Genomic DNA, 19,310 nt, shown 5'->3' with positions numbered 1-19,310 from the left:
GTGGCTCTTCCACAAAACACCACGGCCTGAGCGAGTCTATGTTGAAGAAGTGGCGTTAGAAGAAGTTCAAGTTTAAAAAATTTGGCTCTCAAAAGAAATTTCAATCATTGTACTGTTGGTATTTGGCTCTGTTGACTAGTGAGTTTGCCGACCACGGACCTAGGGCATGCCCGGGAGCCAGCGTGCCTGGCGGTGGGGAACAGCCAGGACTAGTGTGGACCATCCCGTACCTGCCCAGCACGGTGGACTGTATATTCTCTTGAGTCCCACGTCACCCCACATTCACGCCCTCACCACGGGTACGTCATGTCATCTGATCAGGCTTCCTAAGAACGAGAGGGTCATTCGCCCAGGGCCTACAGCCAGTCGGGCGCTTCCCACTCTGATTTGGAAAGTCTGTGTTTATGGGATGAATCTCATTTTCCCCAGCTGTTTGTAATCCCTGTTCTTTGGTTCACATGAAACTCCTTCCGCTGCTGCCAATGACCAGTGTCCTCCAGAAAACCCTTGCTGTTGCCGCAATGGCCCATATGATAAATAAAAACTCCAGCTCGCTCTGATGGTAGTTGAATGCTCTAAAATCGGGTTTGTGAAATGTAGAGCTAGTGGCCTTGGGATGTGTATCATCCATGGTTTTAATCCCTTTACTCAGGGTACGAGAGGGAGGGCCAGCAGGCTGGGTGACGGGCCTGTCACAGCCGGACTCGGCCTCCCCCCGCCTCTGATCTGGCTCACTGTGTCATGGGCGTTCTACTGCCAAACCACCGATCAAATCCAACTCCCCCTTTCTTTTTCCAGGCTAGAATAGGGGTAAAAATTATTACTTACTGAGGGTCCAATAATTTTTTTAAATGAAGCTAAACTCTTGATGTCCAGTAAAGGCTGTTGTCCCTTTAAGGGCCCTGTAACTGTCCTAGCTCACACCCAGCTGGGCGTCGTACAGATGTGGGCAGTGGGCGGGCTTCACCCGCAGAGAGCACAGCGACCCAGAAAGGCGATTTGGCAAAGCATTCACACACACCCTCTCCGTTCCTCGGTGTGAGATGAGGAGAGGACCCCACTTCTGCCGGCGTTCGGGGCATGACTATCGAGAGCTTGAACTTGTTATACTGTATGAACACAGGCATTTCGTGTCTTCCTTGTTCATACATATACATACATTTAGCGTCATCTTTGTTGTATAAAGGATGATAGTTCTCATTTTAGAGGGTGCTCATATGTAATAGACTCGTCCCTGGATTGGTTCGTGTGTTTTCTGTCTGCATAAGCCTGTGGATCGGTTACCGGCCAGAGCCGGCAGCCCCGCCCTGGTGTTTTGCGCCGAGCTGTTCTAATTAATTAAGCACCTCTGCGTGTGCATGAGTAATTGAACTAATTCCGTCCCGTGCAGAAGCACTTGTCCTTGTCTGTGCTGCACGCCTCCTGCTGAGGTCTGTGTGGAGTTGTCTGGAAAATAATTGTGAAGCTCTCTGCCAATTTAGGATGCCGTTTGCAATCGTGCCAACTGCTTCCTCGGAATGTCTTTTTTACTTTATGTTTTTTAACCCTCGTTTCTTTTCTCTGAGTTTCCTCAAAACTGGGGCTGGAGGAATGCCCACTGGACCAGCGGGTATTGCTGATCCACGGGAGCCGTGCAGAGCAAGCTTGCCAATTCCTGTCTCATGCTCTGCGCGCCCAGGTTCCGAACATCCTAGTCAAGGCACATCCAGACCCCGGTGCCAGGCCGGTAGAGGGGGGCCGTCGGGGCACCTGAAGGGCTGGCTGCAGGCTCCGCGGGGCAGCGTGCTCCGTCTGTGCAGAGTTCTGAGCTGCTGCCGGCACCCTCCGCCTCTGCGTCTCTGTTGGAGCCACAGGCCCACCTGGGAAAAAACAGTGGTGTCTGCTCTCTTTTCTTAATCCTCCCCTGAAGACACGGTCATTGAGTTTTAGCGGGGGAGGGAGGAGAGAGAAACATCCATCGGTTGCCTCCCATATGCGCCCCAACCAGGGATTAAACCTGCAACCTAGGTATGTGTCCTGACCAGGAATCGGACCCACAACCTTTTGGTGCATGGGAGGGTGTGCGACCAACTGAGCCACCCAGCCGGGAGCCAACGTGCTGTTGTATAAGAGGATGCGTTAGTTACATTTAAATCCCAGGAAGTTCTTCTCACACCGATATATTGGGGGGTGGGGGGGGCGAGCAGACTCCAAGTTCAAGAGCAGGGGAGGAAGAAGAGCGGGAGACATTGTTCCTGTGCAAGTGTAATGTGTGCACATGTGCACAGCGGTTAGCAGATGGATGCGATGCTGCAATTAAGGTCTTCCGCTAGAAGCACGTGTAGTGACGGGTGCGCTGGTACGAGTATGGCGTGCACCAGTCACGTGGAGTCGACCCTTACGTTCGGCAGCAGTAACGGCACCAGGGAGCAGTGGCCCGTTTGGATCCTCAGGGAAGGGGCCACAGAGGAACGGGTGATGTCGTAGCAACAGCAAGAGAGGGGGACGGAGCCCTGGTCCCTAAGCCGTGGCCCCGACATTGCTGTCCCCTCTCTACCCCATCACTCGCCTGCTCTGAGCCCCGGTGCGGGACGGACGGACACACACACACACACACACACACACACACACATACACACACAACACCAGGGCTGTGTCCGTAAACCCGAGGTCTGGCACACAAGGCAGACGCTGCTTTCCCATGGGTTTGGGAACTCTTGGTGTTACTACCCAGGTGTTACTCCACGTCCCACCCCTAGGTCCTTTGCAGACAACCTTAACTTTTTCACTAAAATACTACGTACGTGTAGTAAAGAGCACAGCTCTTAAGCAGACAGCCCAGTCAATGTGGACAAGTGTGGGCACCTGAGTAACCACCACCCAGCTCTCCACAGTCTCTGATCAGTCCCCACACGCCTCCCTCCCAGGCAATAAGTTCTCTGCCACTTCCTCAAAAATAACCCTCTGCTCCGGCTTCCTTACACCTCAGTGAAGTGTGGGCACTTCCTGTAAGTGGAATCATCGTTGTGAATTGTTTTATGCCTGGCTTTTGCCCAGCATCATGTCTGCGAACTCATCCGTGTTGTGGCATGTAGTGGTGGTGTATGCTTCGTTTGCTGCAGGATAGCGTTGCAGCACGTGACTATAGCCATTCTGTTTTTCCTCGCATTTGGATGGTTTCCCATTTGTGGCTCTCAGGAGTAATGCTGCTGTGAACATCTTGTTTGTAAGAGTAGAACTGCTGCCCTGGCCGGTGGTGCTCAGTGGTTAGAGCCTCGGCCCACACACCAAAGGGTCATGGGTTCGATTCCTGTCAAGGGCATGTACCTGGGTTGCAGGTGCAGGAGGCAGCCAATGGATGTGTCTCTCTCACATTGACGTTTCTCACCCCCCCCCTCCTTTCGCTCCTACTCTCTCTAAAAAAAATCGCTGGGAAAAAATATCCTCAGGTGAGGATTCATAAAAAAGAGTGGAACTGCTGGTCATAGGACAGGTGTGCATTTCACTCATTAGAAACAGCCCAACGGGGTTCCGAAGTACATCTTCCACCCCACCAGCTGCGAGTCCCAGCTGCTCCACGACTTCAACGCGTGATACTATTTTCCTGTTGTTTATTTGTCTTATTTTACCTTTATGTTTGTGTATGTGTTTCATTTTTCGTTGTGGAGCATTTCAGGTGCACTCAGAAACAGGACAGTGTCACGATGCCCCATGTCCTACAAACCACCGACCCCTAGCCAGTCCTCCGTACACCCACTTGCTCCTCTCCTGTGTTGTTTTAAAGGAAATCCCAGAATTTTTATGATTTCATCTGTAAATAACAAATACCTCTACATGATAAGAAGTTGGAAAATATAACCACAGGACTATTGTACCTAAAAAAAAAAAAGGCAATATTTTCTTAATATCAAATATCCAGTCAGGGTTCAAATTTTCAATTGTCTCACAAAATCATAATTGCTTTTTACGTTTTTCGTTTGAATCGAGGTACGAGTTAAAGTAGGCCGACCCAGGGCAGCCGGTTGGTGTCTCTTAAATCTCTTTAATCTACAGGTTCCCCCTTTATCTTTTTTTTTCCTTTCCTTTTTTCTTGAAATTTATCTGTGGAAGAAACTGCGCTGCTTGTCCTGTGGGATCCCCCACATCTGAATGTCGCTGGCTGTCCCCCTGGGGTAGCCCAGCGTGCTTCTCCTCCGTCTGCATTTGTCTGTAAATTGGGGGTTGGAGGTAGAAGCTCGGTCCGGTTCCGGCCGGGCTCCCGCGGCCCGGGCCTGACCAGCCTCGCCTTGCTGTCCCCCGGAAGCTGCACCAGAGCCAGCTGGAGCTGCAGGAGGTGCGGCTCTCCTGCCGGCAGCTGCAGGGGAAGGTGGAGGAGCTCACCGAGGAGAGGAGCCTGCAGAGCTCGGCCGCCACCAGCACGTCCCTCCTGTCCGAGATCGAGCAGAGCATGGAGGCCGAGGAGCTGGAGCAGGAGCGAGAGCAGGTGCTGCTCCCCCACCCCCGCCACTCCGGCACGTGGGGTTCCCGGGGGACCCTGGGCGGGCCCTGACTTTGGGAGCCCCGCCGTCCCCCTGCTGCCCGGTGCCGGCTGCCTCAGCGGGAGCCTGTGCGGGTCGCCAGAGCCTCGTAGAAATGCTTGTTCACTAGTCGTTACTGACAGGGTCCTGGTCCTTCGTGATCGCCCACCTGGCTGCTTCTCATAACCACCCCCCCTCCCCCCCCCCAGCAGCCGCCTGAAGAAAGAAGTGCTTTATTTGGCAAATGGGAGGGGCTAGAGGGCAGGGAACATAAGAATTGGGATTCTGTATAGATGTCCTGGGCCATATAACTGTCCATACTTCTGGAACAGGTGATTTAAAACATGTTCTGCTAGAACAGGATCTTAGACACTTGGGTTCATGTACTAGGAAAAGAGGGGCGGGGCCAGAACCCTCCCGAGCCCGTAACCAAGGGTAATTCTCCCGGGGGGCCCGTAACCAAGGGTAATTCTCTTGGGGGGCCCGTAACCAAGGGTGATTCTCCCGGGGGGCCCGTAACCAAGGGTAATTCTCCCGGGGGGCCCGTAACCAAGGGTGATTCTCCCGGGGGGGCAGCTGAGGCTGCAGCTCTGGGAGGCCTACTGCCAGGTCCGCTACCTCTGCTCACACCTGCGAGGCAACGACAGTGCCGACTCGGCCGTCTCCACGGACTCCTCGATGGACGAGTCTTCGGAAACCTCGTCTGCCAAGGACGTGCCAGCCGGCAGCTTGCGCACGGCCCTCAGCGAGCTCAAGAGGCTGATTCAGAGCATCGTGGATGGCGTGGAGCCCACGGTAAGAGGCCGGGCTGAGCAGGGGGGTGCCCCGTCCCCTGCAGGACCTGGCTGCTGGGAGCTTGACACCAAGTCCCGAGAGGCTCGCCCTGGAGCCGGAGCCTTCGAAACCCCGACCTCTGAGAGCGCCGAGTGCCAGGCGGGCGGGCGGGCGGGCGAGTAGGGGCTGAGAGCCAGGGCGCCGGAGGCTCCGGGACCCTCTCCGTGTCGTGGGCGCAGGCCATGGGCTCGGGTGCAGGGCTTTCCTTGGAAGCTTTGAGGTCAGGACTTTGGCTCCAGGCAGGCACTGCAGGTCACTTCTCTGCAGCCCATCGGTCCTCGGGCTGGGCCCGCGCTGCACAGGCACGGGAAAGGCCCGGAACTTCTGCGGGGCGTGTCTGAGTGAGAGGGCTGAGAGGATCGACAGCAGGGCCTTCTAGAATTCCAGATGCGCTCCTCTGTGGAGGAGGGGCAGTCCCAGGCTCCGGACCGCCTGCTGCCAGCCTCCCTCCACGCGCGCTCCCGGGCGGCGGTTTCTGCCGAAGGAAGACGGCAGGCTGGCCACCCTGAGCCACACGAGCCGTGTGGACGAGCCGTGTGGACCTGTAGGTCGGGTTGCAATACGGAGACTGGGTCGTGGTTGGAGGGACGTGGGCTGTTTACGCCACACAACCTTCCCTGGAGCCTGAAACAAAAAAAGTGTGTGTCTTGCTGCTGCTTGCTGACTGAAATTGAGCAAGAGAGTCTCTCCTCTAATCTTCCTTCCTTCCTTTGTCTCTCTTCTCTCTCCTTCCTGCTCCCCGTCCCACCTCCTGCTGTCTGTCTCTCCCCGAACGGCACCATCTTTCCGCTGGCCTCCTCGTCACCCCCTCCACCCTCACCGACGCTCCCTCTCTCCTCTCCGTCTCCACTGACCACCTCTCCCCCTCGCCATCTCCCTGGTTGGCTGGCTCGCTCTGTCTTGCCGTCAGAGCTCCCGGAGAATTGAGGATGACTCCTTAGAAGAACAGATAAGGCAGACCAGTGAGGATTCGAGAGCCCTGAGGGAGCTCATGGAGGGAGAGAGGGGTAAACTGAGGCAGAGCCTAGAAGAGCTGCAGCGACTCCACAGTCAGGTGAGCACCCCGGACTCGGGACCCGGTGAGCTGCCTCCCGTGTCCCATGGAGCAGTGCTTTCCTCCGCCGGCTCCGCAGAGGACGGTGCCCTGAGGTTGAGCGAGGTGGGCACCTTCCGGAGAAGAAGCCCGTCCCCGGGTTCAGCCCACAGTCAGTCGGGGATGAGAACCGCTGGCCCTGCAGAGCCGCGGAACGTGGTTCTCCTGTCTTCAGGGCCGGCCACGCTCCGGCACCGGGGTTTCCAGTAGCTTCTGAGCAGGGAAGTCTGAGAACAAGGATTGGTCTTCACGGGCCTCCTCGGTGAGTGCGTCCGCGGCCGGCCCGTTGCCCGGCTTCAGAAGGGACACCTGTGTTCTCACCCGGAGAGGTTTAACGGCCTCCGGAGCCAGCCCCCCCGGAAAGGCGCCTCTGCAATGTGTCCTAGGCGGTAAACAGACTTCCTTGTGACCGGGGCCAGGTGTCGAGGTTCTGCCCCACGTGTGGGGGACACCCAGCAGGCGGCCTGTGAACCCCGCCCCCACCCGCCTGCCCCAGCTTTCCTTGTCCAAAGCCAGCCACCCCTCCCCGCCCGCCCCACGGGCTGACGAGCGGGAATTGCAGCCTGGCTTTCGCTTCAGTCAGTCTTTCTACCTTTGAAAGACCGACTGGAAATAAACTCTCACCTTTTTGTGGGCCGTGCCCCTTAGACTTCCTAGTGTTCTCTTGGGAGAAATGGGGAGTCCCACCCACAGCCATTCATCACTGCACTCCCTGGGGGGGCGCCACAGGGCAGGACAGAGGCTATTGAAAGCCGAAGCTTGTTCCAGGCCACGCGGGAGTGGGTCTGGGCGGCCCACCACTCTCAGTGCTGGGGGCCGGGAAGGGGTTCAGGCGTGGGGACAGGCCTTTGAAACCGGAAGAGCAGGAGAATGCGGATCCGAAAGTTCTGCGGACAAATACAGGCCGGGTTTACTTCAAAGCCCATGTACGTTTCTGCCTGGTGCTTATCCGGCTTTGATCTTGGCTGTCTTTTGTTTTGTTTTGTTGCTTCTCAGAATTATAAAACTGGAAACCCCAGAGGGCGTTATCTCATTCAGAAGCATAAGCCAGGTGTAGGTTGCTGAGAGTCTGATGTGGAACTCTTTTCTCTTTAACGTATTGGTTTGAGACAGAGAGAGAAACATCAGTTAGTTGGCCTCCCATGTATGCGTTCATTGGTTGATTCCGCTCTGTGCCCTGGCTGGCGATCCACCGCACAACCTCCAGCCAGCTGCGCTCCCGGCCGGGCCTGATGCGGGCCCTGACGGGGCCCAGTCCCCGCGCTTTCCCACATCCGGGCCTTTTCTCTGACTTCTCCGCCCGGAGGACTCTCCCTGGCACCTGCCCAGTCTCCACCTTCCTCAGCCTCCAGGTCCTGGGCAGGTTTCACGTCCACGGAGCCGCCCCGGCCCGGCTGTGTCACGCTTGCCCTCGGTCACCTCTCATCTCCCCAGTCCCTAGGCCCCACGCAGACCAGCTCGAGGTCTGACGTACCTTTTCTCTTCGCCTAAAGCACGCAGCACGGTGCCTGGTCACACACAGAATTGTCCAATGAAAGGGCAAACGGAGCCCTGGATCTATAACTTCCGGCTGTTTTCTTGGATGCTATTGAGTCACGAGGACGGCCACCTTATTTGGGAAAGGTGGGCTTAGGGGTGCTGTCCCCTGTCGTTGGGTAAAAAGCCAGACCAGTCCTCAGGACCACCATCAGCAAGTCGCCCGTGGGGGGGGGGGGGGGAGGGGGGGAGAAGGGCACAGAGCTTACAGCCAGGCGTCCGGCACCGGGCGGGGTGCCGATGTTACTCACCCATTTGATCCTCACAACCTGATGGTGGGAAATACTTGTATTCTTGCTTTTTATGGAAAGTAGGTGTAGCTGAGGGAGGGTGAGTCCCTGTCACTTCTGAGGCAGAGAGCTGGTGGTCTGTCTCGACCAGGTTTTCCAGGCCGAAGCAAAAAGTCCTTGTTGAGCTCGGCCAGCACGGCCCAAGGGTTGAGCATTGACCTGTGAACCAGGAGGTCATAGTTCGATTCCCAGTCAGGGCACATGCCCGGGTTGCGGGCTCAGTCCCAGTAGGGGCCGCACAGGAGGTAGCCGATCAGTGATTCTCATCATTGATGTTTCTTCCTTCTCCCTCTTCCTTCTCTGAAATGAGTAAAGTTCTTGTGGGGTTTTATCTGGAGCCCATTAAATGCTGGCGCCGCCTGCCCAGCACATGCTTCCGTCTGTTGCTCACTCAGCGTGGAGCACCTGGCTGGCCCCGCTGGGCCGAGGTCACGCGGGCTCACGGTCCCCGGGTGCCTGGCTGTCTCTGCCGGGTGCTTTCTGGGTCCTGGGTCCTGGTTGCCAAGCTGCAGGACCGGCTACCAAATAGGGCGAGGCCGGGCTTTGCACCCGCCGCCTTGTCTGCCTCGGGGTGAGCCGCACATGCGTGTGCTGCCTCTGCGGGGTGAGCCGCACATGCGTGTCCTGCCTCTGCGGGGTGAGCCGCACATGCGTGTGCTGCCTCTGCGGGGTGAGCCGCACATGCGTGTCCTGCCTCTGCGGGGTGAGCCGCACATGCGTGTGCTGCCTCTGCGGGGTGAGCCGCACATGCGTGTCCTGCCTCTGCGGGGTGAGCCGCACATGCGTGTGCTGCCTCTGCGGGGTGAGCCGCACATGCGTGTCCTGCCTCTGCGGGGTGAGCCGCACATGCGTGTCCTGCCTCTGCGGTGCCCCAGCCTGTTCTTCCCTAAGGCTGCTCCCCCTGCTCATCAGAGCTGCCCCCACCTCAGAAGCACCAGGGCCTGATGTTCCTCACAGGCACCCAGAGAAGGAGACCCGTTGCCTAGTGACAGCAAGGGGTCCTGTGTCCCTCTTCCTGGTGGGCGTCCTGGGCCCTCCCCGCGGCTGCCTGCCCGGCTGTCAGCTGGCGAGGGCGGAGGGTCTGCAGGGAAAGTCGATCTTGAGCCTCAGTCCGGGGCCTTGGCTCGGCCTCGTTCTGTGGGGAGGGCTGGGCCCCGGGCCGTGAAGAGCCGAGGAGTAAACCGAAGGGGACGTCTCCCCTAGAGGGCGGGACAGACTGTGTGGACGGAGCCTCCCTTGGAAAGACGTCCCAAGTACGCGTGATACTTAACCAGCGGGAGGAGGCGTCCGCAGCCGGGTCCTGTCACCTGTGAGAAGGGCCCACCCTTCCCGCCATTCAACAGAGACGCCTTAGCGCTCCGCCCGGCAGGGTTTCTGGTGGCAAACGCTTCACGGAAGCAGGAAGAGAAGGCATGGGCGTGACACCTGACCTCTTGCAGAACCCACAGGAAGGCTGGAGAACTGGGCTCCAGAACAGGAAGGAGCCGTGGGAATGGCAGCAACTACTGTCCACGTAACACTTCCCAGTGGCCTGAGGCAGTGGGGGGGGCGGGGTAGGGGGGTGTGACCGGCAAGGCTGGGATTCACGCCCAGGTGCCTCGGAAAAGATACGTCTCTCCCCTTGGGACTCCCCAGTGCGGGAGGACATGCCCTGTCTCCCCAGAATAGGGAGGGAGAGGGGATGGTGGCTAGCCAGAAAAGTCACAACTGCACAGCATTGGGGGTTAAGCATCAGAGTCCGGCTCCGAGGTGCACAGATAGCTGGGACGTGCTTCCTGCCATCACAGAGCTCGGTGTGCCGGGGTCACCGTGGGGGCTCGCCAGCGGAGGACGGGCTGTGGTGTCCTCTGAGGCCCGGGCACGGGAAGGGAAAGGCGGTAACACCCTTAGGTGTTGGAGTTGCATGTGCTGTGACCGGGGCAGCGTGAAGGTGGAGGCGCCAGGCCGTGCAGGGTGCTGTCGCAGGGTGGGGCCGGGTCCCAGGCTCTCACCAGCCAGGTCCTGGGCTGACAGTGCTCCTTGTTGAGTTTCTACCAAAAACCGTGTGTTTCAGAGCCTGGTGCGTGTGTAGCTTCCTCCGTTAGTTCCCTGGGATCGCCCTGGAATAAAGGAGGTGGTGCGGTGGGCCCCACGGCTGCAGTCCAGGGCCCCGGACCCCTGCCTAGGATGTGGCATCCTTTCTCCAAGAGACGGGCCTCCCTCGGGGCAGCGGGCAGCGAGGCCCCGCACCTGCCCGGAGGTTCTCGCTTCTCTCTCCTCTTGGAGGGAGACCCCCAGCCAGCAGCGGCGGCATCGCCACGCTCACCCCGTTGGCTTCCCTGTAGGTGACTCTGCTGAGTGTGGAGATGACTGCGCTCAAGGAGGAGAGAGACCGACTCAGGGTGACGTCTGAGGACAAGGAGCCGAAGGAGCAGCTTCAGAAGGCCGTCCGCGACCGGGACGAGGCCATTGCCAAGTGAGTGAGCACGGCTCCGTCCCCTCCACGTCCTCACAGGGAGCGTGCCTGTGTGCCCCGTGTGTAAAGTTACATCCTGCAGAGGGATAGGAAAGTGAGAGGGAGTTTCCCTGCTCCCACCCTCACCCCAAGCCCATTCCTCTCTCCAGGCAGACCCTGCCGCTGACAGCGGGTGGGCACTGTCAGCAGGCCTCTCTCCTGTTCGGGGGCAGTGTAGTTGCCGTGGACTTTTTTTTTTTTTTTTAATATATTTAATTGATTTTAGAGAGGAAGGGAGAGGGAAAGAGTGATAGAAACATCAATGATGAGAGAATCATTGACTGGCTGCCTCCCGCACGCCCCCTACTGGGGGATCAAGCCCGCAACCCAGGCATGTGTCCTTGGCCGGAATTGAACCTGGGACCCTTCAGTCCGCAGGCCAAAGCTCTATCCACTGAGCCAAACCAGCTAGGGCGCCGTGGACTTTTAAAAAGCATCTACATGTGTTGTTTTTCCCCCGACTTACACCTGAGAGAGCCTTCCAATTTCATTACAAATGTACTAGAGGCCCGGTGCACACCGGTGGGGTCCCTCGGCCTGGCCTGTGCCCTCTCACAATCCGGGACCCCTCGGGGAATGTTGGAGGCCCGGTGCACAGATTCGGCCCGATCCCCGCAGGCCAAGAGATCCCACCAGTGCATGAATCCATGCACCAGGCTGGTTTTGGCCCGATCCCCGCAGGCCAGGCCGAGGGACCCCACGTGCACTGGGCCTCTGGTATGCATGTAAGATCTTTGGTTAATCTCTTCCTGCCCTTCCTCCTCCCCCTTCCCTCTGAGATTCATCAGTCTGTTCCATGTTTCCGTGCTGCACGTTGAATGTCTGCCCCCTGGTGGTCAGTGTACATCATAGCTACCGGTCGAGCAGTTGGACGGTCGCTTGGGCTTTTATACATATGGATATCTACCTGGACATGTTTATTTTGGGGTGTTTTTTTTTAACTTTTATTATGAACATTTTCAAGCATACACAGAAGTGGAAAACAAGCTGGATCCCTTCTTACCCTCCCTCAGCTTCAACACTGATCAGCATGTGGCTCGTGTCTGACATCCCCATCCTCACCCACTGCCCCACTGGAGGGTGTCGAAAAAAATCACAGCACATCCTGTCCGCTCACCTATAAACACTGCAGTGTGGATCTCTACCAGGAAAAGGCCCTTTCTGTAAAGCACACCCCACAGTACAGTTATTACACTTGAAGAAACTTATAGTAATTTCTTATGTCATCTAGTATCCAGGGTTCAGATTTTCCCAGCTGTCCCATAAATCTTTTTGTAATTGATGAGACTCAAACTCCAAAGACTCCATTTACTTGATATGTCCCCAAAGTTCCCTCCATATTTTAAATATTGCACTTATTCATTGAAGAAACTGGGTTGTTTCGGAGTTTACATTCTGAGTGTGATTGCATCCCCAGAGTGTCATTTAACATTTTTGTCTGCTGTATTTCCAGGAAACTGTAACTTTTTTTTTTCTTTATTGATTAAGGTGTCACATATTGGAAACTGTAACTTTTTAATGTGGGTTTTCTTGAGCTGAGAAGAAAAGTATAAATGCATTCTCTTACATTCAAAAAATTTGAAAGTACATAAGCAAAACACATATTTACCTATTCCCCATCTCGTGTTAAATTTTGTTGTTAATCCTCACCCGAGGATATTTTTCCATTGATTTTTTTTTTTTTTAAAGAGAGAGTGGAAGGGAGGGGGAGAGAAGAAGCATCGATGTGAGAGAAACATATCAATTGGTTGCCTCCTGCACACGCCCCACCCAGGGCCAGGGATGGAGCTTGCAACCGAGGTACATGCCTTTGACCTGAATAGCAGCATCTGGGACCCTTCAATTGAGGACCAACGCTCTATCCACTGAGCCAAATTAGCTAGGGCTGAATTATTTTTCTTTTCTTTAATATATTTTTATTGGTTTCAGAGAGGAAGGGAGAGGGAGAGAGAAGCATCAATGATGAGAATCATGATCAGCTGCCTCTTGCACGCCTCCCACTAGGGATGGAGCCCGCAACCCAGGCATGTGCCCTTGACTGGAATTGAACCCATGACCCTTCAGTCTGCAGGATGACGCTCTATCCACTGAGCCATACCAGCTAGAGCCTAAATTATTTCTTTATCATGCACTCAGTCTAAACCCTATTCACTGAGTGGAAGGAGATACAAAGTACTAAGATTTTATCTGCTTTTAGAGTGCTTTGCAACACATTAATAACAACATTTGTGCTTCACTTTACTGTTTACAAAACACTTTTATCCTTTAATGCTCCCAGCCACAGCAAGAGGTAAAAAATTTTAATCCCAGTTTTACAGATGAGAACACAGATTCTTTCCCGGGATCACAGCCCCGTGGTGAACTGGCCTCCACCTCAGGTCTCTGACTCTTGTCCCCACATCCTTTCCCCTTACCATGTGGCTGTTTGTCAGGAAGCTAAGGAGCTCATTTGAAACAGAGGCCTTTTAAAAAATAATAGGATACATTTTAATTTCTGACTTTAAAATTCCCCACACCTTTCCCCTTTCACCCACTCCTCCCCACCTTCCTGTTGTCTTCATTCATTTCCATCATCTCCATTTCTTAGTTAAAACTTTGAGTCTCTTTTTTCTATCTGGTCAGTTCATTTAGGAATTTTACTCTCAGTGAGGCCCACAACCTATATGTTGTCCAATGAACTCAAAGGGAGTCTGGAGATTTTGGCTAAAAATACATGATATTTATTCAAGGGTGTTAGTTCCAGTTTGTAGGCTGGGAACCCAGCTAGGCAGAACCACAAAGTGTTCCGAAGGAGGAGGAGCGTGAAGGGGTCTTCAAGTCCCGCGTTCTCAGCCCTAGGATTGGTCCAGGGGTTACCAGGCCGAGGTCAGGTTGTCTGGAGGCATCCCTCTCCTGGGCTGCCAGAATCCTATGGCATTCCCTGATTTTATCTCCTCGCAGGTGAAGGGCCCTCACTCACAACAAGCAAAGCTCTAGGGCTAGCAATCTAGCTTACAAAAACAAGAAGGAGTCCGTTACTGGTGTTTTCATTTAAATGAGGAATTCTAGCCCCTTGAAATACTCCTTTTAAAATCTCTAGTTGGCATGTGGGTTAGTGGTTTCTGCAGTTTTGCTTTCTGGTTTGGAGCCTCTCACGAAGGACAAGCACCAAGATGCTAGTGTGCAAGCAGAGGCCGGGTCGGAGGTGGGCAAGGCAGGCCCTGCTGCGGGCGCTTTCCGGGAGACCCTCCGAGCTCGGCCTTCGCCCCTCCGCCGCAGCGTTAGTCAGCACATTCCGGGTCTCCAGGTTGCTCGTGGCGCCACCTGCCGGGGACGCCCGGGAACTCAGGAGGCGGCAGCGGGGTGGGGCGCTGGGGAGCCGCTCTGACAGGCTGGGCGTCCCTGGCAACCGGCTCCACGGAGGAGTTCCGCGTTTGCCACTGGCCAATAGCAGCGGGCGTGACGCGCAGCTGCGGTGTCTGAGACGCCGGCGCTCATTGGACAGGCTCGGCTCGTCCCTGCAGCCGCATTGCGGGCGGCAACCCCTGGCCGGTGGTCCTGCGCGACTTCTCCTGGAAGGGCGGGCGGGGCGCCTGTCTGGAGCGGTGGGGTGTCAGGGGAGGTGACTGACTGCTCGGTGGCCTGGAGGCTAGTGAGGAAGTGGCGGTCATGGTGGTGGCCTGAGTGCTTTACCCCAACTGCCCCGCCTTCCAGCCATGCTTGGTGCGTTCCTAGGCCGGAGCTGGGCGGCCTCTGCAGGCGGGTCCTCGGCTGTCGTCCTTGGGTCGCAGGCCCTGTACGAGGAGGACACTTGCTACTCTTCGTAGTGCCGAATGCAAAAGGGATGAAGACAAGGACTAAGTAATGCAGAGGCGGCCCCTTCAGTCTCCTGCATTTTTATTCCCAATCCCCCTCCCGCTCCCCATTAATACTATTTTGCATTGAGCTGGAATTAGCAGTGTTGGGCAGGGTTTACGAAGTAATGTGTGTAAGCATTTCAGAATGTGAAAGTGTGTGTGAGCCTTTACCCATCAATGATCATCATCCAGAGATAACTAAGTAGACATTTTTGCCTGTGACCTTGTATACACACAGGCACTTTTTCTTTCCCGAAGCAAGTATATCCAACCTTGTTTTCAGGTGCTTTCCGTCCCCAGGTCCAAATACATGGTAACTTAGCACCAGGCCCCTCGTTGTTGGCTTCTATGGTTAGCTGAGCTGTGATCATCACCACTTTGTGGCTACCTTTGCACATGTATCTTTTAGATCCCTTAAGGGGGGTGTTGCTAGTGAAAAGGGGGGGACCAGGAGGACAAAGGTCCCCACCTCTCACAGAGACTGGCCTTTTGGGAGAAGGATTAGCAGCTCTAGTGCTGTGTGAGGCCTTTGCTTCTTGTCTGTGAGATGGGGTGACAGATAATCCCTCCCCTACAGGTTGGTTAGGAAAATTGAGAACTGTCTGTGAAAGCATGCTGCGAACTGCCCAGCCATCCAAAGTCACATCATAGTTCCTGTTACTGTTCGTTACAAGTTTAGGGTCAGAGCCCGTTGCCTCATCGGGTGGTAAAGAACCAGCCGCTCCGGCACCAGGTGTCCATGCTCACGGCTTGTCTGTTTCCAGGAAGAACGCTGTGGAGCTGGAACTCGCCAAGTGCAAGATGGACATGATGTCTCTGAACAGCCAGCTGCTGGATGCCATTCAGCAGAAACTAAACCTCTCCCAGCAGCTTGAGGCTTGGCAGGTAAGGGCGGGGAAGACGGGGCTCCGGGAAGTCTGAATGCAGGCAGCGTGTAAGGAGAGTTTGGTACTGGAGGGTCCGATGTACATGGGTGAGCAGCCACCCTGTCCACCTGTGAAGTTCAGAGTCCTGCCCGCCCCCCTGGAAGGACGCCTGAGGATGCTCTCAGGAGCAGCGGGCCCAGGCTGTGCTGCGTGGGTGGGGCTGCGGGACCTCCAGGCTCGGCACAGGGCCTCCTCCGCAGCTTCGTTTCAATTGGCTGGGAAACAGCTGTGAAGGTGGGGGGCCCAGGAAGCCCTGTGTGACCGTGCAGAGTCCGGTGTAGCTCAGCAGCCCTGAGGCCGCTGCAGCTGCTGCCCTTCCCCTTCTCCAAGGCCAGCTTCCTTTGGCGGAAGAGCCCTGTCCTGGTGCGAGCCCGGCGTGTCCCTCTGGGGCCGCAGCTTTCAGAGCCAGCAGCCCCCCCTCAGCCCGCCGGCTCTCCTCTGGGCCAGCGCAGTACAATTCAGGACGTGGGTGTGACCATTGGTTAGACCCCTGTGGCCTTACCAGGGGAGCCCCGAACCCCGAGCCCCGCGGTGGAGGGCCCTAAGCTTTGACCCGCCCTCCACGCCGAGCTGGTCCCTGGCTTACGTCCTGTTCTGTTCTCTTCTCTCCTGGCTCCAGTTCGCTTCCTCAGGGCTTTTTACTATCTGGCTCCTTTGGTTTCTGATCTAGTGGCCTTTCTCAGTTCCCGTATCAACAGCTTTAGTTGTACACCCCTCCTGCCTTTGAGGTGAGATTGCGCTCTCATCCCACCCACCCTCCCCCTCTGCCATGAAAGTCCGTCCCTGTCGCACCTCGTGGCCCACCGCGTCTGTGTGCTGGAGTCCGGCATCGTCTCTGTGCTGTGCGTCACGCCACCGAGCCCCGGCCTCTGTCATCATCACGTCCGTGAAATGGGCAGCATGTGGCCCGGTCCTGACAGGCTGGCCCTGGTTTCTTGGTAGCACCTCCTCATGAATGGGTTGCTTTGCTCAGAGAAATAACGGCAGGTGTGGGATTGTGAGCAGCTTATTTAGGCGTGTGTGTCCGTGCGCGCGTGTGCGTGTGCGCACGCGATGTTCTAAAGTGATATAAGCATAAAAATGCGGTGTGCAATGTGCCAGCATAAACACTGGCAGCTTTGAAAGGGCTCCTTCCGCAGGACGCTCTGCCGTTCCTGATGCTGCATTTAACCAGTCGGTTCTATCGAGCACGGCCTAAGTGCAGGGCCCCGTGCTGTGGATTAGACACGGGGACGGGGCTGCAAGTAGGGAGCATGTCTCCCGTTTCTGAGAGGAGGAGGGTGCGGGGAGGACGAGTATGACGCAAGTCGGGATGGAAGGACAGAGAACAGGATGTGGCCAGAGGGAATAAGCGCTCCTCACCAGCGGGGCGGCCGTGGTGACGGCTAAGAAGTCTTTGCTTCACACTCACACCTGCAGACATTGGCGGGACTCCACTGGGAGAGCCGGGGGGGGGGGGGGGGGGGGGTAGGAGGTGATGGACTAGCTGCTCAGGGAGGGGCCGGCAGCCCCCCTTCTGCGCTCAAGTGAGTGGTTGCCCTGACCTTGGGGAGCAGGGGATCACTCCAGGGGGGAGCCCAAGGCTCAGGCTTTTCCCAGGGCCCGCAGGGTTCAAGATGCTGGTTAGGTTTCCTGCTGCCGTGACCTAGACAGGGCTGCCTGGATTTCTAAACCAACAGTGTTCGTGCTGTGTTGGCGGCAGAATGCCTTGTCAGAAGGAGTCTTGCACAGAATCGGAGTTTGGCAGCTAGAATAGAGTGGAGCGGCCCAGAGGCTCCTCTGAGGTCAAAGCTGCTGCTCTGTGAGGTGGAGGCGGGTGAGGGGCATTTTCTAGGCAACTGGACCCAATTGGAAGGGGGAAGGTGCTCCCCGGTGAGGAGGCTAAGGACATGGGCCTGCTGAGCAAGACGAGCCCCGAAGCGGTGACGGGGGCCTCGCACGGAGGGGCTGTGCGTGTGGTTGTTGGCAGGCAGGGGAGGCACCCAGGGCGTCTGTGTCCCTGTCACGTGCAGTTGCCGGTGTAGCTCAGGCCGGTAATTAGAGGGAAAAGGGGCAGAAGCCAGCACTGGCTGGAGAGCTGGCAGGCTGAGGTTGTCAGCAGGGGCAGGCACCCACCCAGCCCCAGAGGTCATAGGAGGCAGGGCAGAGGGCGGACAACGTGGAGACAGACAGGAAGGTACCCGCTGCAGGCCCTCTGGGCCGTCCGTGGGGTCAGCCGAGGGGTAGCACTGTGGAGGCGGCGTCTGGCTCGTGTGTCCTGGCATCTACACTTGCTTTCTTGGTTGGGGCAGCCTCTCCCTCATCTCCCTCATCCTCATCTCACCTCATCTCCTGTCCTTCGGTCCTTCAGACGTGTCACCTCCCTGCCCACCCCCAGCGTCGGGACCCTGCCCTGCTCAGCCCCTCCGCTCTGCTCTCTGCAGGATGACATGCACAGGGTCATTGACCGGCAGCTGATGGACACGCACCTGAAGGAACGGAGCCGGCCTGCTGTTGCCCTCTCCCGGGCCCGTGGCCCAGGGCGTGGGGTCGAGCCCAGCACCGCTGAAGGCAAACGGCTATTCTCCTTCTTCAGGAAAATTTAAGTTGGGAGGAGTCAGGCCAGTGAGGACGGGTGGACTGGAGGCGATGAACGGGTGCGGGTGAGGCCCAGTGCACTGCCTGCCCGCACCGGGGCCACGTCCTCCAGGAGGGCCTGCCTGGCCTCTGAAGGCCGCCCTTGGGCTTCCCTAGGATCCGCTGCTGTTGAGCAGGGCTCAGGCTGCCCCGAGCGGCCCGCCCCTCAGTGGCTCCCACGCCCAACCCCAGGCTGCTGTCCTCCCTGTGGGATGGGGAACAGGAGAAACAGGCCCTCTGCATCCTCAGGAGGCTGCCACTGCCCGCCTGCCCGTGGGGGCCGAGCCTGCAGGGCACCACGCCCAGGCCTGAGCCTCCTTCCTCCCACGCCCTGGCCCAGGGAGTAAGGGGAGGTGGCCCCTCACCCATGTGCATGCACCTCGCCGGGAGCACCTCGCAGGAGACCCAGCTATGGGGCCTGATGGCTGTTCTTGTGCTCGGCCGCAGTGGGCTCTGCAGAGGCTTGGCCGAGGCCACCCCGAGCCCAGAGGAAGAAGGGCCTGCCCCCTGGCGCCACTGCTCTCCCTGCCCGGCCTGCGCCAGTGCAGGCCTTCCCCCTCAGCCAGTCTTCTCACAGGTCCGCTGCAGGCTCTAGCCATCCAGCCCTTTCCCCTTCATGGGCCAGGGCTGGGAGGGGTCCCCACCTCCCAGCCTCCCACTCCCCTCACCTATACAAGTTCTTGGTTCAGCCAAGCAAGTCCAGGACACAGAATGGCCCCAGAGGCTCTGCAGCCACCTCCACCTCAAGGGCAGCACTGTCACCACGGGTGACGCCTGCAGATACCGCCCCCCAGGCCTGCGGAAGGATGAGCCCGCACTTGCTACTCCCTCAGCAGCCACGCACCTTCTCTGCGGAGGCCCTCACTCGGAGGCACCCGGCTGAGCCCGCCGCGAGCTGCCTCACCTGGGAGCAGCCCAGCAGGGATGAGCGGAAGGAATGTATCTATAGATATGTACATACCACAGTGCTGTACTTTTGTATGTAGCAATCATGTAAATACATGTATGGATTTTATAATATACATATTATATATAAATCTATAAAGGCATATTTTTAGAAAAACAGCACACCACTGCTTCTTTTGAAAATAGTCTAAGAATAAATTGAATTTCTACAGAGCTTCCTGCCTCGTCATTGGTGCCCGGAGAGGGTGTTAGAACACAACTTACCTTTCAGGACCGCCGCTGG

General features: G+C 56.9%; 1 protein-coding gene across 2 annotated transcripts in view; it reads left to right on the top strand.

Annotated features, from left to right (window-relative positions):
- The window catches only part of BICDL1 (BICD family like cargo adaptor 1), an 85,518-nt gene extending 66,287 nt beyond the window's left edge, over nucleotides 1-19,231 (top strand). Inside the window, exons 5-10 of one of the 2 annotated variants that reach the window (XM_028147320.2) lie at nucleotides 4,283-4,462; nucleotides 5,073-5,291; nucleotides 6,241-6,384; nucleotides 10,574-10,704; nucleotides 15,344-15,464; nucleotides 17,929-19,231. In XM_028147320.2, the coding sequence (XP_028003121.2) occupies nucleotides 4,283-4,462; nucleotides 5,073-5,291; nucleotides 6,241-6,384; nucleotides 10,574-10,704; nucleotides 15,344-15,464; nucleotides 17,929-18,090 (957 nt within the window). In that variant the 3' untranslated portion in view covers nucleotides 18,091-19,231. The remainder of the gene's footprint in view (nucleotides 1-4,282; nucleotides 4,463-5,072; nucleotides 5,292-6,240; nucleotides 6,385-10,573; nucleotides 10,705-15,343; nucleotides 15,465-17,928) is intronic. The other variant, XM_008142772.3, reaches the window with a different exon arrangement.
- The last annotated feature ends 79 nt before the right edge of the window (nucleotides 19,232-19,310 follow it).

The sequence above is a fragment of the Eptesicus fuscus genome, chromosome 23, assembly GCF_027574615.1.
Source record: "Eptesicus fuscus isolate TK198812 chromosome 23, DD_ASM_mEF_20220401, whole genome shotgun sequence".
In the NCBI taxonomy this organism is placed as follows: Eukaryota; Metazoa; Chordata; class Mammalia; order Chiroptera; family Vespertilionidae; genus Eptesicus; species Eptesicus fuscus.
This window is presented reverse-complemented; position numbering and strand designations above follow the sequence as displayed.